Source organism: Pempheris klunzingeri, chromosome 7 (genome assembly GCF_042242105.1).
Source record: "Pempheris klunzingeri isolate RE-2024b chromosome 7, fPemKlu1.hap1, whole genome shotgun sequence".
In the NCBI taxonomy this organism is placed as follows: Eukaryota; Metazoa; Chordata; class Actinopteri; order Acropomatiformes; family Pempheridae; genus Pempheris; species Pempheris klunzingeri.
The window spans coordinates 23,292,284-23,306,265 of NC_092018.1; the positions used below are offsets into that span (position 1 = coordinate 23,292,284).

Here is a 13,982-nt window from a genome sequence, read left to right on the forward strand (position 1 = left end):
TTGGAGAGACCTTTGTAAGATCATCACACTGTAGATGATGCCAGACCGCAGGCCTGCCAGTTACTGCCAATAAGCTGTATACATATGGCCAAAATAGCTCAATGCCTTATTGTTCTTACAGGGATGTGCCGGGAGGGAAGGCTATGTTGGATTTAAAGGTGACAAGGTAAGCTGTGCGCGAACAGGTATGCAATGTTTGGTGTTTGTTAAGTAATTCTAATGAAAATATGATCAGATGACATGCACCCCGTTCAAAGTAGCAGGTTTATGGGATAGGATGGAGTGACAGGAAGGATGGATAGATGGATAGAGTACTTAGTCTCCAAAGGGAAATTGCAGCAAATGACACATTTGACAGGATAAAAACGAGATCCACAGGTGCGCTCCAGATGTTACAGCTAGCATATTAACACAGTAAACCTGAACTGAAGACACCTCTGGTTTAACTCTCTCTTGCTTTCGTATGTATCACTTGTGCTAATGCAGTGTTACCATGGATACCAGTCGACCTTGCATTAACTATATACTTAATGAGATCTCTGTTCTGATGTGTCCCATGATAAGCAGATGGACTACACAGTAATTTAGCTTTTGAATTCCAGCTAAAATCACATGTCTGCCATCAACAAGTTCAGTGAACGAACCACAGCAGCGTTTGAACCCCGCGGTCTTGGTCTACTACACTACTACAGTTGTCACACCGACCCAAAGAAACTGAACTGAACAAGCAAATGCACACGAGTTAATCTGAATCATGGCAAACAGATAACGTAGGAGAGCACCCATAGTGCTTTTGTGGGGTTCTGCTGTTGTTGGCTTTACATTTAAAAGGTTGATGTCCTTTTATCTTTTCTCATGCAGGGCTCTCAAGGTATTCCAGGCCTAGATGGAAGAAGAGGGGATCCAGGGCCGCGGGGACCTCCAGGACTTCCCACTCTGTACCTGTGGAGAAACTCTGAGGAGGACTGGACTGCTTTTAGAGTAAGTCCACGTGCAAACACCCACGTTAACATCAAACTGAAACTACACTGAACCCTTGAGGATTGAGACCATGCTGTAGCACCAGTACAGAGTGCTCGTCCACTTCCTTTCTAGTTCATTTGTCCTCTTGAGGTTGTTGTCCTAGACCGACATCTTCAATGTTCAATCAATCAATCAATCAATTCATCTTTATTTATAGAGCGCCAATTCACAACAGTGTTATCTCAAGACGCTTTCCATAAAGAGCAGGTCCAGACCGAACTCTTTAATTAGAGAGAGACCCAACGATTCAGGAATTCAACATTAAGGATTCAAGAATTCCCACATGAGCAGCATCAGATATTAGATTGAGCAACAGTGGCAGGAAGAACTCCCCTTGTTCCCAATGTTTCTATTCCTGTCTCTTAATGCCACATTATGCCCAGCCAGCTGTCTAAGATTGAAAACATTTGTTTAGTTAATATAGTAACTATAAGAATTTCTAAATTGGTGCAATGCAGTGAACACATATAAACACAGCTGTGATGCTCCCTCTTACACCAACTAATGTCTCCATAAAATACTTTATGTCCAGAAATCGGACTTGATTAGAAGACATTGGTCAATTAAAGAATACATCAACACTTCAAACTGAGCAGATTTCCAGCTTGTGTGTCACTATCACTTCTGTAGTATTGGTGAAAACGTCAGGAACTAAAGAAAAAAACGTCATATTTACACTTTGAACACTCATTATCATCTATGAGTGACATTTTCTGAATTTGAGCTGGTGTTTAATAATTCTGGTGTATAATAAACTGACCACTTCTTCTGTATTTGAATTCAGATCCCTCTGCCAGATCTTTTTTTCAGTTTGCCATACATGGTATCTACCAGGGTTTCATAAAATTCTGAGGCTGAGCAAGATGACGGACACCTTCTGTAGCTCCTCATTTGTCCCCTTTGCCTGTTAAGCTAAATTTGATTTAAGATCAAAATATGTTATCTCTGTACAAATGACAGGCTTTACTAGTATTCTTATAGATTATTGCATTGATTGATTTTAGACCTTTTGAATTCATCCAATGGGCCTCATAAACCAAAGTGTCACAAGAACAACATGGTACTTGGCAAAGTAATTGCTGAGATCTTAAAACATTGTGATATCACCATAATGATACTTGAAGAGTCAGACGATCTGGCAAACCAACAGTATATCCAAATACAACTGTGGTAACTGCTGCCATTCAAAGTTGAACCAGTAATTTGTTCTGTAACAGTAAAACTGACAAAAATAAGACCCATGATGTAATGAACCAGATTTGTCCTTTGATTTATGTGAAAATAGGAAAATGATACAGTCAAATCAGGGTCATACAGTTTTCCCATCATAACGGTGATATGTAAATGTGGTCATTTAGCATAGATGTTTATTACATGGGGAGAAAAGGGCTTCTATTTCAGGCAGGGCTGAGTAATCCCCTCCCTGAGTGTGTTTAGATGGCCACAGCTCTCTGTGCTCTCACAGACTGTAATGAGAGGTGAAGTATCTGCCAAGCATTGTAACTGGAGCCCATCCAGACCTCATGCCTGGGTCAGGCCCGGCACTTTGCTTTCTGACCAGCTATATGCTGGCTGTGAAAGGCCTCACTGTTGCCGCTCTGTCAGAGTACACTGAGGGCTCTGACTGCTCCGTCCACAGAGACACAGTGAGACTTAAGGGAGGTCCAGGCCTCTCTGCCAGTCTGAGCTTCACCTTGACAGGGTTGGCCTGCCTCCACTCATACCCCCGCTGCAGCACCAATGCCAAGACAAATATGACCTGGAGCAGAAGAGCTGGGTGGCGTAATAAACCAGAAGGACTCCTGTGAGCTGGAGCTGACCAGAGTGCAGTGACAGTAAGCTCTGTGCCGGCTCGTGTAGCAACCATAAGAGCCCTACGAGATGCACTGCTTGGAGCTCTCAACACCTTGTCACGCAGTCATGTCTTTTGGCATCATCTGCAATCTCAAGTGTTGTTACAAGACATAAAGTGTAAGAGCCAAGTCCCCCAACTGTGTTCAAGTAGCAATATGGCCACTCTCAGCTGCTTGAATGGCTGAGTTCATTTGTACCACACAGCACTCTGTACCGTCGGCCCTTTGTAGAAAGTTAAGCGATAGTTTTATCCATTTTATCAGCTTAGATTAAGTATGGCTGCAACAGAGAAGAAATCTCATCGTGCAGTGGAGAGTGGAGGCAACACTCGTGCCCTCACTGCCCAAAGTAAATTCTGATGGGAAGTCTTCTAATAAGTAAACCTGAACTGAACTGAACACCTGAACTGTTCGGAACATGTTTAGTGACACTGGTACAATCTTTATTCAAGAACATGGTCTTTAAATCTGAGAACAAGACTCATATCGGTTTTATGTTCATATGTTGTGATGCTTTTCCTCAAAACCCCGCCCTCTTACCGCTTCTGCTTCTGCTTCTGCTCAAACCTTATTCTTGCACTCAGGTATGTTGTTGCAGATTTCTTGTGCTCGGACTTCAGTCCTTCTCCTCGCGCTCTGCTCTCAGACTGCCGCTGTGTGCTTGTGAAACATCTGCTCTTGGATTTCTCCCCTGCTTGTGTTTTTCTGTGCAATAACCTTGTCAAAATTGGCCAATCAATAGACTGAAGGTGTACTGATCCCTGCCTCATTGTGTGGGTGCGGGTGCATTGCCCCTAGCGAGTGGTTGTAGGGCTGCCAAGGTTATCAGTCAGTCTTTAGTCTGTCCCACCCTTTGGTCAAGGCTGAAACAATCTCCACATGTTGTTTTCTCCAGGACCACCATGAGCTTGACATTTTCGGTTTCGAGTAAACTATTTTGACAGCTATAGGATGGGTTCCCATGAAACTTTGTATATTCATGTTCCTCAGAGAATAAATCCAAAATACGCTGGTGATCCTGTGACTTATTGAATCATCTAGTAAAATCTTTCAGCATGTACTGGACCTACCTAGTAGCCATCAGCATGTTTTTTTATTTCATTTTCATTTTTATTGTGAATGTATTATCATGCACAGTGCACATATTAGTATTTAGCTCTAAACAGGGGTGTGTACAGAGCTGCTCGCATGGATGTAGACTTTGTGAGAAAAGTGTCACTATAGTTTTACTACACTGATTACATTTACCTCCTTTACTAAATTTCCTCACAGGGATCAATAAAGGCTTATCTTTTTCTTAATCATTTCCCAACATATTTATTGTTTTTATAGATCAGTAGAGATCAGAAAATATTTCATTTTCAGTTCTAATTGTGATTGCTTATTTTTCCAGAGATCAGCCTTCTACCAAATGCTCAGAGCTGGCTGGCCGGTGAGTAGCTCAGCTCTTAGATTGGATCTGAGACGCTCAATCAGAGTAAGTCACTGATTTAGATTTCCCTTGTTTTCAAGGTGACTCCGGGCCCACCTGGACCCATAGGTGAAATGGGCAAACCTGGCCCTCCAGTGAGTTTAACATCCATTGTGCTAACATAAGTAATATTGCATGAGGTGTTATTTTTTCAGCTTTTTTGCCTGTCTGCTGTTTTTTTCCCATATTTTTATGTATGTTTCATTAAGGGAACTCCCGGAGATTCAGGGAACAGAGGGATGCCAGGACAGAGAGGGGACATGGTAAATGTTAAAACTGAAAATTCCTTCTGTGACCCACGCCACGTAGTAGCTGCATAATACCTTGTGGTCTAATATCATGTGACTGTATGTATGTGTTAGGGTTACCCTGGGCCCAAGGGCATCTCCGGCAGTACAGGGAGGTGGGGTAAGAATGGCAGTCACGGAGTGGATGGGCACCGTGGGCCACCAGGACTACCTGGACTGAAGGCGAGGACCACCAGTGCTCACATTTAGAGAATTCAGCACTCAAAGCTTTGACAATGATTAGTCTGCATCATTTGGTAACATGTGCATTTGTTCTTGCCCACCAGGGTCCCAGAGGTTTTAAAGGAGAAGCAGCTTACCCAGGGGAGACAGGAGATGAGGTGAGCATTTTAGCCAAGATGGTTGAGTTGTCTGTGAAGTGAGCAGGGAGACTTGCTGTTGGTCCCTGGTAAACTGATCATCTGCCATCCTCCAAGTAGTGTATATAGCAAAGACTAAGTTAAGTTATGCATTGGATCATCTGTATATTGTACAAACATTCTAGCATACGCTTTGTCACCACTTGATGCCAAAAAAGGAAAGAACATATGCTATCCCTGTTCTCTTTAAATTAATTACCATTGAGCAAATAAGAAATCCAGGAATAAATTAAACATATTATTATTATTATCATTCTTCTCATTAGTATTATTAGTAGTATTATTATTGTAGGGATAATAACAAAAGAAAAGATATCCACTTGATTTGTTGAACTTGGACAGCTGAGGCTTCATATAAGTGAGCAGTTGAGTGGGTATTGTTTCATTTTGCTCTTTATCCTGAAGGCATCACACGTATATTGATTGATTGAAATTAGTAAAGTATTTGCTATTCACACACAGTATAGGACATTTTGTGTGGAGTTATATGGTGCCAGATGGCAAAATCAACACAACTATGGCAGTTTCTTTCATCCAAAACTCTTCTAGCTTTTCCTTTATTCCTTACCCTGGCTTTGCAAGATGGTTCACATGCTTTTCACCGTGTATTATGGGATCATATGAGTCATTTTCCTTGTACATTCACACATAACACAATGGTGGAATACACAATAGAGTGTATAGCGGACTGTCTGGTGAATAATGAATGATTTCAGACCCAGTGGGGCCCACTACTTTAAATGTACGGATATGAGGTCAGAGGTCAAGGTCAACAGCGTAGGGCACCTCTGGAGCTCATTATGTTTGCTGAACATCTTTGCTGTCCTCTTGAATTCCTCAGTGGAGCACTGCAGAGCTTGCATTAGCTCTGGGGCTACATGAGTCACTTTTCAGTCAACTTTTGCATCAAGGCATCTAATTCCCAACCACTGCTCGATGTCAAGCAGACTGCATCCGGCTACTCTGGGTATGAACAAAGGAGATTGCTGTAAAAATCATTGTCTTTTGTTTTCTCTGTGTCCTGAAGGGTTTCACTGGTCAGCCTGGACCAAGTGGAGATAGAGGGAGAGCTGGGGAAAAGGTGAGTTTGAAAAATAGAATCTGATGATTTCTAATCCCCTGTTCACTTACATGAGCTGCAGATGCCACAGAGGATTGACTACATCACCCTCTAGTGGCTGGAAATAGCTTCTAAACCTCAACCAAAGCCGCAGTTTTTGCTTCTGCAACTTCTCTTGTATTCTTTCACAGGTTATATTTATTTATTATTTCATATCTGGCATGAAATGTTTTTTACCCAATAGAGATACAATCAAAAGGACTAAGTAAATTGATGAATATCAACTGTAACCTAACTTCATAAATACTATGGAGCAACTCATATATACTGCCTGTGGTTTGTGTGCCCTGCAGGGATCTAAAGGGGAACCAGGAGAAAATGGACCTGTTGGCCCTCTTGTAAGAGTGACAGCTACTCAAGACTATTTAAAAGGCCACTGATTTTACACTTGATGATCAGTTACTTGTTACGGGAAGATGTACTCAGCCTGAAACAATGTCTTCTGTTTCCTGGGAGGAGCGTTTTTCAGGATGAAATAACCCTGTTGATGTCATCATCTCAGTTTGAATACTTGAAATTTCTAACATAAAGTGTATATTACAAACTGGGAGCACAGAGCACAGAGAGAAATATGTGGTTCCAGTAATGAATGAACTACAGTCATGAAAGTTATTAACTTTGTTATGGAAAGTGTAGAATCTGGGCTGTTTGGGGCACTGCTAGGTTCTAAAAATCAGGATGTCTTTGAATCTCCGCCTCTTGACCGTTCTATTTTAATGTGTTGTGTGTGTCTTCAAATTTAATGAAGGTGGATTACTTAGTGGCCCTTCAATCTGCCCTATAATAACAGATTACAGACAACTACAGCACATTTACGTCCTGAATTAGTGAATTGTATTTTGAGTGAATGCACAGGGACACTCACATGCACTACAGTCATACATTCACATTCGGTCCAGTGTCTGAGTGTTTGCATCATATTCATTTTTGCAGTCTGACATTGTTTTTTGATGTCTGTCTCATAACTGATACGGTCCTTCTCTTACCTGCTGTTGTCTATCAGTTTAAGATTAACTTATTGGACAACAAAGTGATATAAATCAACTTAACTTGATGTAAATTTTGACTGCATTTTGTGCTTATCAGGGTCCTTTAGGTAAAAGAGGCATTCAGGGGCTTCCCGGCCCTCCAGGGCCACAGGTAGGACATGTGTATTATTATTTGTTGTACTGTATTGCTTTGGTTATGTCTTTATTCTCCTCACTGAAATGCCTCATTGTGTTTGTTTGACCTTTTTAATCAGGGGAACTCTGGACATGATGGAATGAAGGGCCCTCCAGGACCAGTGGTGAGCTTGCAATAATGTTTGTATTTGCCTCACAGTGTTCATACAAATGTTACCTGCTGCGACGAGCTGTGTTTGGTAGACATGACAAGAAACTCTAATATTCATCTTCTAGGGGGCTCCAGGAGCTACAGGCCGTATAGGACCACCAGGAATGGATGGCTCTGAGGTGAATTCATATCGAGTGGCTACACCTTATTCCTTTTGATTATTCTTTAAGTTATTTAACTCAGCGAGTGCAAGGATGATTTTTTTTTTGATGATGTCTCGCCCTGTACAGGGGGATCAAGGTCCAACTGGTCCACGAGGTCGTAAAGGCCCTCCAGTAGGTCTTCTAGTTCCCTTGTAAGACTTAACATATAATACTGGTGGAGACTTAGCAGTGTAATTATTTAATCCGGTTGTATCTCTGATAGGGGCCGTCAGGATTAACAGGAGAGACAGGCTCACCTGGACCTCAAGGGACTCAGGTGATTTTAATCTACTGTGTGTGTGTGTGTGAGTTTGTGTGTATGTGAGTTTGTGTGTGTGTGTGTGTGTGTGTGTCTTACTGTATTTTTATTGATAAAACAAAAAGTGTCAAAACATCTGTGTGGTGATGGTCAAGGTTAGGATCAGGGATAGGTTAGTATTCTTTAGTTAGACTATACATTGTGTCAACAATTCTTCAATAACACAATTTTTCATCACCATAACGTTTCAATCCAACAATCAATCAATCTTTATTTATATAGCGCCAATTCACAACAGCGTCATCTCGAGATGCTTTACATGAAGAGCAGGTCTAGACCAAACTTTTTAATTAGAGAGAGACCCAACGATTCAGGAATTCAAAATTAAGGATTCAAGAATCCCCACATGAGCAAGCATCAGATATTATATTAGGAAACAGTGGCAGGAAGAACTCCCCTTTAACGGGAAGAAACCTGGAACAGACCCAGGCTCAATGTGGGCGGCTTCTGTAGGGGTCTGTGTTGGGTGGAGGTTGGACAGAGAGAGAGAGACAGAGAGAGACAGAGAGAGAGAGACAGAGAGAGAGAGAGACAGAGAGAGAGAGAGAGTCAACACAAACAGCAACCAACGTACTAGCAGTGACTATAGCACTAACAATAGGAATGTGACTAAAAGATTAGCAGTATGATATTATTGAAAAACATGACGAGTGGCCGACGATCCGCAGCAGTGATTCATGAAGCAGAGAACCACATCAGCAGGACCAGGACCAGGATCCACAGGATCCACAAGAACCTGAGAGATGAGAAAGCACAGAAAGGCTCCGGGGAAGATAGCAAGTTAGTGGCAGACATTTGGCTGACATGAGACATAATGATGGAGAGGAAGAGGAGGAGAGAGAATAGAGGAGCTCAGTGCACCATAGGAGTCCCCCGGCAGTCTGAGCCTATAGCTGCATAACTAGGGGCTGGTCTAAGGCCTGAGCCAGCCCTAAACTATATGCCTTGTCAAAAAGGAAGGTTTTTAGTCTACTCTTAAATGTATCTGACTATCGGTCCCGATTTATGCTTTATTTATTGGTTTCTTTTTGTCAGGGTCAACCAGGCAACGATGGCCCTCCTGGTCCAAAAGGAGATGTGGTAGGTTTTAATGCAATATTCTCCAAAGTTGTGTTTTCTCAGTGGTTTAATTTAATCAAGATTATACTGATATTGATGCCCTTGTACTCTCTGACAGGGTGAAATAGGGCCTATGGGTGCAAAAGGATTTCCTGGCATTGAAGGGCCCATGGTAAATAATAAATTAATTCATTATCTCAAATGTTCAATTGACTTGAGACTTGTTCTGATAATACTTGAGGCTTCACTTGAACTTGTCTCAACTTACTTGCGATGGCAAGAGACTTCCTTTGGTATCCCTTTGACCTTAATTGGACTAATCTTGATGTTGATTGACTTGGACTCCTAAAAACAACCATAGTTGGGGCTCAAACATGCAGTGAAAAGGTAATGCTTAGTGTGCACATTAACGTACTATTTCAATCCACCAAATGTATTTGGATTATCTTACTGGAACACTCCATAGAGGGCTATGTTGTATAAACTGTGACTTCTGACTCATGAAGATTGTCTCTGTCACATGTGGCCCACTCTCTTGTTTGACACACAGGAACCTGCCTGTCCTTCCTTTCATTCACTGAGCTGCCAACTGCTGTTACACCTGGCTCAGCTTAAAGCCCCATGACTTCCAAACACTTAGAAAATAAAATTAGCCACGCTAGTTTTTGTTATCCATAAAACTTGATCACCCTTAAGCCAAAAATTAAGAACAGTAACCCTAGTTTGAATTAACAAAAGCAGCAAATATTGAGCAAGTTATGTTGGTTGTTTCGATACAAGCATGTCTATATTTCAGGATTTCTCTTTGCTCTGTTTGCTCTTTTAGGGGATGTCTGGAAAATTTGGTCTGAAAGGATTTCCAGGTGGCAAAGTAAGCAGCGTAGTCTTCTCTTGTCAATTAGATGTCAGCATTATCATTGAATATTGACATCCATGATTATCAAAGCTGTAAAGATCGTGGATCGATGAGTCAGCATGTCAAAGTGTCCTTGGGCAAGACACTGAACCCCAACTTGCTCCTGAAGCAACTTCAGTGTGTGGATGTGTGTGAAAGAATAGTCTCCTCCAAATTACATTCCTCCTGACTGAATAATGGGTGAATGAGGATGTGATGTAAAAGCGTTTTGAGTAGTTGAAATGGCTAGAAAAGGAGCTGTACAAATACAGACCATTTACTGATGTATTGCCTCTGTGTGCTTTAGAAATACTGTACGGATGATCCCTAATATTAAGTGAAAACTTTTTTTCATTCTTAAAAAAGAAGTTAAGTTGAATTAAATAGAAAGTGATGTGTGTCACACTCAGCAGCAGAACAGAGAAAAACAATATTAAAGTCAGTAAAAATGTCATGTCATGTTTGTCATGTCATGTTAGGGCTTCACAGGACTGGATGGTGACAAAGGAAAGGCTGGACCCAAAGGAGACAGAGTAAGAGGAAGTCATCATTGGTCATTAAAACAATCTGGAAACAATCAGGTGACCTTTATTATTGCAGCGTTAAACTGAGCACCTCCTCTAACACAACGTGGAAATTTGATCATCCCTCAAGTTTTTTCCACATTGTCACTGCTGGTGTAAACTTCATCATCACTCCACTGTTTTTACCTTGTTCAGAGATGACAAATCAATACCTCATTTAAGAGAAGGGGATGGACATCATGAGAGGTGTAAACTGAAATTTAGAAAGTGCATATATCCTTTAAAAACTAAAATATTTTCTCGGTATAATGACAGAAAACAAAGGAGGCCCTAATTTCTAACACTGCTTGCCCCATAACCCCGATATAACACATTATTCCCTTAGGGATCTCCAGGTGCTGCAGGGGTCCAGGGTCGTCAAGGAGCGAGTGGTGAACGTGGCAGCACAGGTCCTCCGGGGGTGAGAGGTGAACCTGGGCCGAGAGGAAATGAGGTATATCATTAGAAATCTCCTGTTTTCTTATGAAACAACATCCTGAAAGTGCACCCGCACTGTTGACACTGTTGATGTGGACCTGCCATTATGTAATAATTCATGGGCTTGTGTAAAGAAACAAGTGTGACAGTACAGATCATCTATGCCCACAGGCAACATTTCACAAAGATATCCCAAACATGCAAGTGAACAAATAAGCACTTGTTGTAATCAGTGCTCCTCTCGGAAACAGTGCTCTCTGCCTGCACTGTGTCTTCATGGTCGTACCACACTGAATCTCAGTCTTCTCAGTCTCAGTCTTACTTATTTGCTTAGTAATTTACATGAGAAAGTAGATCCAAATGCACACGCATAACCCTCAGTATGGTACTTTTGTCAGTTAGTATTAGTAGAAGACAAAAAGTGAAAAGTGTAGCTCTTTTTTGTAACTGTAATTGTAATTCCAATAAGTTTCTCTGTCATATCTCTTCAGGGTGAAGACGGGGAGGCTGGTCTCCAGGGACTGGTTGGGAAACAAGGGCTAAAGGTCAGAGCAGTTTATTGGTGCCTGGTCAGGTAACGCTAGTAAACTAGAGCCGTATATGTCACAGCGTATTGACCACAGGGACATTTCTTACCTTGCATTGCAATTAGCTGCTGATGGAAGGTAATCACTGCTACTGCTCCTGTTAGTACCAGTGGTACTATTATTGTTGCTGATTTTTGTGCCCTTACTACTTAACAATTATAAGAAAATGTGTGTAATAGTTAGAATTGCAGTTATGTGAATCACTGGTAACAATTGAAAAAAAACAACGCTAATCCACTGGTAGATTCTATCAGTAGGATCGCCTTGGAGACTGACCTTAAAATGATTCAGACAAATAAAAATTAAAGAAAATCCTGATGGGAGTGGTCCCTCACAGTGCACTGATGATATGAAAATGAGAAAATGTTGTGAATCATATGGTATGGCTTTTGCCGTCATCAAAAGCCTCTAAGAATTACACTCAAGAATGCTCGACAGCGCCATCTAGAAGTTCTTCAGATTGAAGAATAAAACAAATTTATCAAGTGACTCACTCCTTACAGTTTAAGAGTTGCTTTTAAATGATCACATGTTTAATCAATTGTTTTCTTAGATAGGAATAGCCTTATAAGAAAATACTTTCTCAATGATATGTTATTCTGGTATATTTAATTTGTGTAAAAAAAAAAACCATCTCTGGTAATTAATGCATGACATTGATCACAATCTGATATGTTTTTAAAATATATTAGATTTTTGTTAACAGTTACCCATTTACATATCCAGCAGACACAGCGCAACATTATCATTCATTTGGAGTGGTGTTTATGTCCACCTGATGGATTTAAGTTCAACACTCACTCTCCCTTTAGCTGGTTTAGTCTCCACCAACCCCTGAGGGAAATATCTGTCTTTCTAGCTGCCAAAGGCTCCACTGTGTTCACCAGCTGGTCTTTAACTGTGTATGTCCGTCGTTTGCTGCTGAGCAGTTGACCACTGCGGCTTGACAGGAGGTTGATGCAAGTAATCAGTAAAGTCACTGGCCACAAACCCAAAACGATGATGTAAAAGACTCTGTAGGTGTGTTGGGGAGCTGCACAGCTGGGTGATAAGTCACTGTGGATTTATCATTACAAGTGATACACTACACATTACACTTAGTCTTGTGATCTGTTGTTAATTTAAGATCAAATAGTGCAATAATCTTAAAATAATATGAAATTGGATCATCTAATCAACACTTGATATTCCATGCATAGTGACAGCTGGATAACTACAGTTTAAAATGTATTCATAAAATTAATTGGATTCCCATATGCTTTAAAATGTTTTTATTCATATTTAAGGGCAACAGAGGCATCCCAGGACAAAATGGGAACTTAGGACTCAAAGGACCAAGGGTAACTATTTTCTAGACTATTTTCTTGCAGTGCAATTATGCATTGTATTTCATTGTCGTTTTGTCTGCATCACAGGGTCGTACAGGACTCCCAGGCTTGTACGGTCTACCTGGCATGCTGGTAAGAACAAACAAAATAAGTTGAAAACTAGCCCATTGAGTCTGGCATTTACGTGTGGACACTAAACCATATTTGTTTGTGTGGATTGTTGCAGGGTTTTAAAGGCAGAGTTGGGATTGAGGGACCAGAAGGAAAGCCTGGTACACAGGTTCCCATTTTATAACTTAATCTCATATGATTCTGTTTTTGCTGCATTCCTTACTTTTAGCCAGCTCCATCACACCATCAACATTTTACTTGTAATTATTGTGATACAATTGTGTGTCATGTTCAGGGTGTTCCTGGTTCTGTTGGCTCCCCCGGCCCTGAAGGAGACAGAGTGAGTTGTCCCTTTTCTTTAAGCCATGGGTGAGGGGGAAGGATGGATTTATGAGCAGTTCAATGTGACTGATGAAGATACAGGCATACAACATGTATCTGAGAAGGGTGCTGATTACAAGAGAACGTTGGTTCACTGGCATGTCCATGGTGGCATAGGTGGTCTGTATTGTCACACTCGTTTCATCATACAAACCCATAAACGTAATAACATTTGTAGCTTCATTAAGTGATTTCTAAAGGGGCAGTAATTGCAATTTTTCTTTGGACAGGCGACAGTTCAAACGAAGTGACTGCCTGCCACAACAGTTTAATAATACATTACATCAGATAAGTTTCATGGAACTTTCGTTTTGTGTTGGTTTTGGTGGTCCATGTGGACAAAGGCAGTAGTGTTTCCCAGAATAAAGACTGCATTTGAGCACCGCAGAAATCAGAAAAGTAGAACTACACTTTGGGAAATGAAGCGGGGGATTGGGACCAACACCTTTTGTTTACATTTCTTCTAAAGCCTTCGTAGACACTTTCAATTTCTTCTCTGCAATTGCAAATCCTTAAGTTTAAGTTGAGTATTGAAATATGAATAATATGATATATGAACATATTGAACGGTGCTGAAACAAAACATTCATAAAACACTGTGGATTTCCCTATGGCAAAATCCCGAAAGCTTATAAAATTTATATAAGAAAATGCTAGAGTAGAACCAAAGGAACGTTGTTGCTATGCAT

General features: G+C 41.0%; 1 protein-coding gene across 1 annotated transcript in view; it reads left to right on the forward strand.

Annotated features, from left to right (window-relative positions):
* Nucleotides 1-13,982, forward strand: part of LOC139203661 (collagen alpha-1(I) chain) — a 58,530-nt gene that overhangs the window by 25,802 nt on the left and 18,746 nt on the right. Inside the window, exons 7-26 of the mRNA XM_070833488.1 lie at nucleotides 862-981; nucleotides 4,389-4,442; nucleotides 4,557-4,610; nucleotides 4,710-4,817; nucleotides 4,922-4,975; nucleotides 6,042-6,095; nucleotides 7,221-7,274; nucleotides 7,378-7,422; nucleotides 7,535-7,588; nucleotides 7,700-7,744; nucleotides 7,836-7,889; nucleotides 8,967-9,011; nucleotides 9,109-9,162; nucleotides 9,817-9,861; nucleotides 10,365-10,418; nucleotides 10,795-10,869; nucleotides 11,378-11,431; nucleotides 12,889-12,933; nucleotides 13,028-13,081; nucleotides 13,208-13,252. Of these exons, the coding sequence (XP_070689589.1) occupies nucleotides 862-981; nucleotides 4,389-4,442; nucleotides 4,557-4,610; nucleotides 4,710-4,817; nucleotides 4,922-4,975; nucleotides 6,042-6,095; nucleotides 7,221-7,274; nucleotides 7,378-7,422; nucleotides 7,535-7,588; nucleotides 7,700-7,744; nucleotides 7,836-7,889; nucleotides 8,967-9,011; nucleotides 9,109-9,162; nucleotides 9,817-9,861; nucleotides 10,365-10,418; nucleotides 10,795-10,869; nucleotides 11,378-11,431; nucleotides 12,889-12,933; nucleotides 13,028-13,081; nucleotides 13,208-13,252 (1,167 nt within the window). The remainder of the gene's footprint in view (nucleotides 1-861; nucleotides 982-4,388; nucleotides 4,443-4,556; nucleotides 4,611-4,709; nucleotides 4,818-4,921; nucleotides 4,976-6,041; nucleotides 6,096-7,220; nucleotides 7,275-7,377; nucleotides 7,423-7,534; nucleotides 7,589-7,699; nucleotides 7,745-7,835; nucleotides 7,890-8,966; nucleotides 9,012-9,108; nucleotides 9,163-9,816; nucleotides 9,862-10,364; nucleotides 10,419-10,794; nucleotides 10,870-11,377; nucleotides 11,432-12,888; nucleotides 12,934-13,027; nucleotides 13,082-13,207; nucleotides 13,253-13,982) is intronic.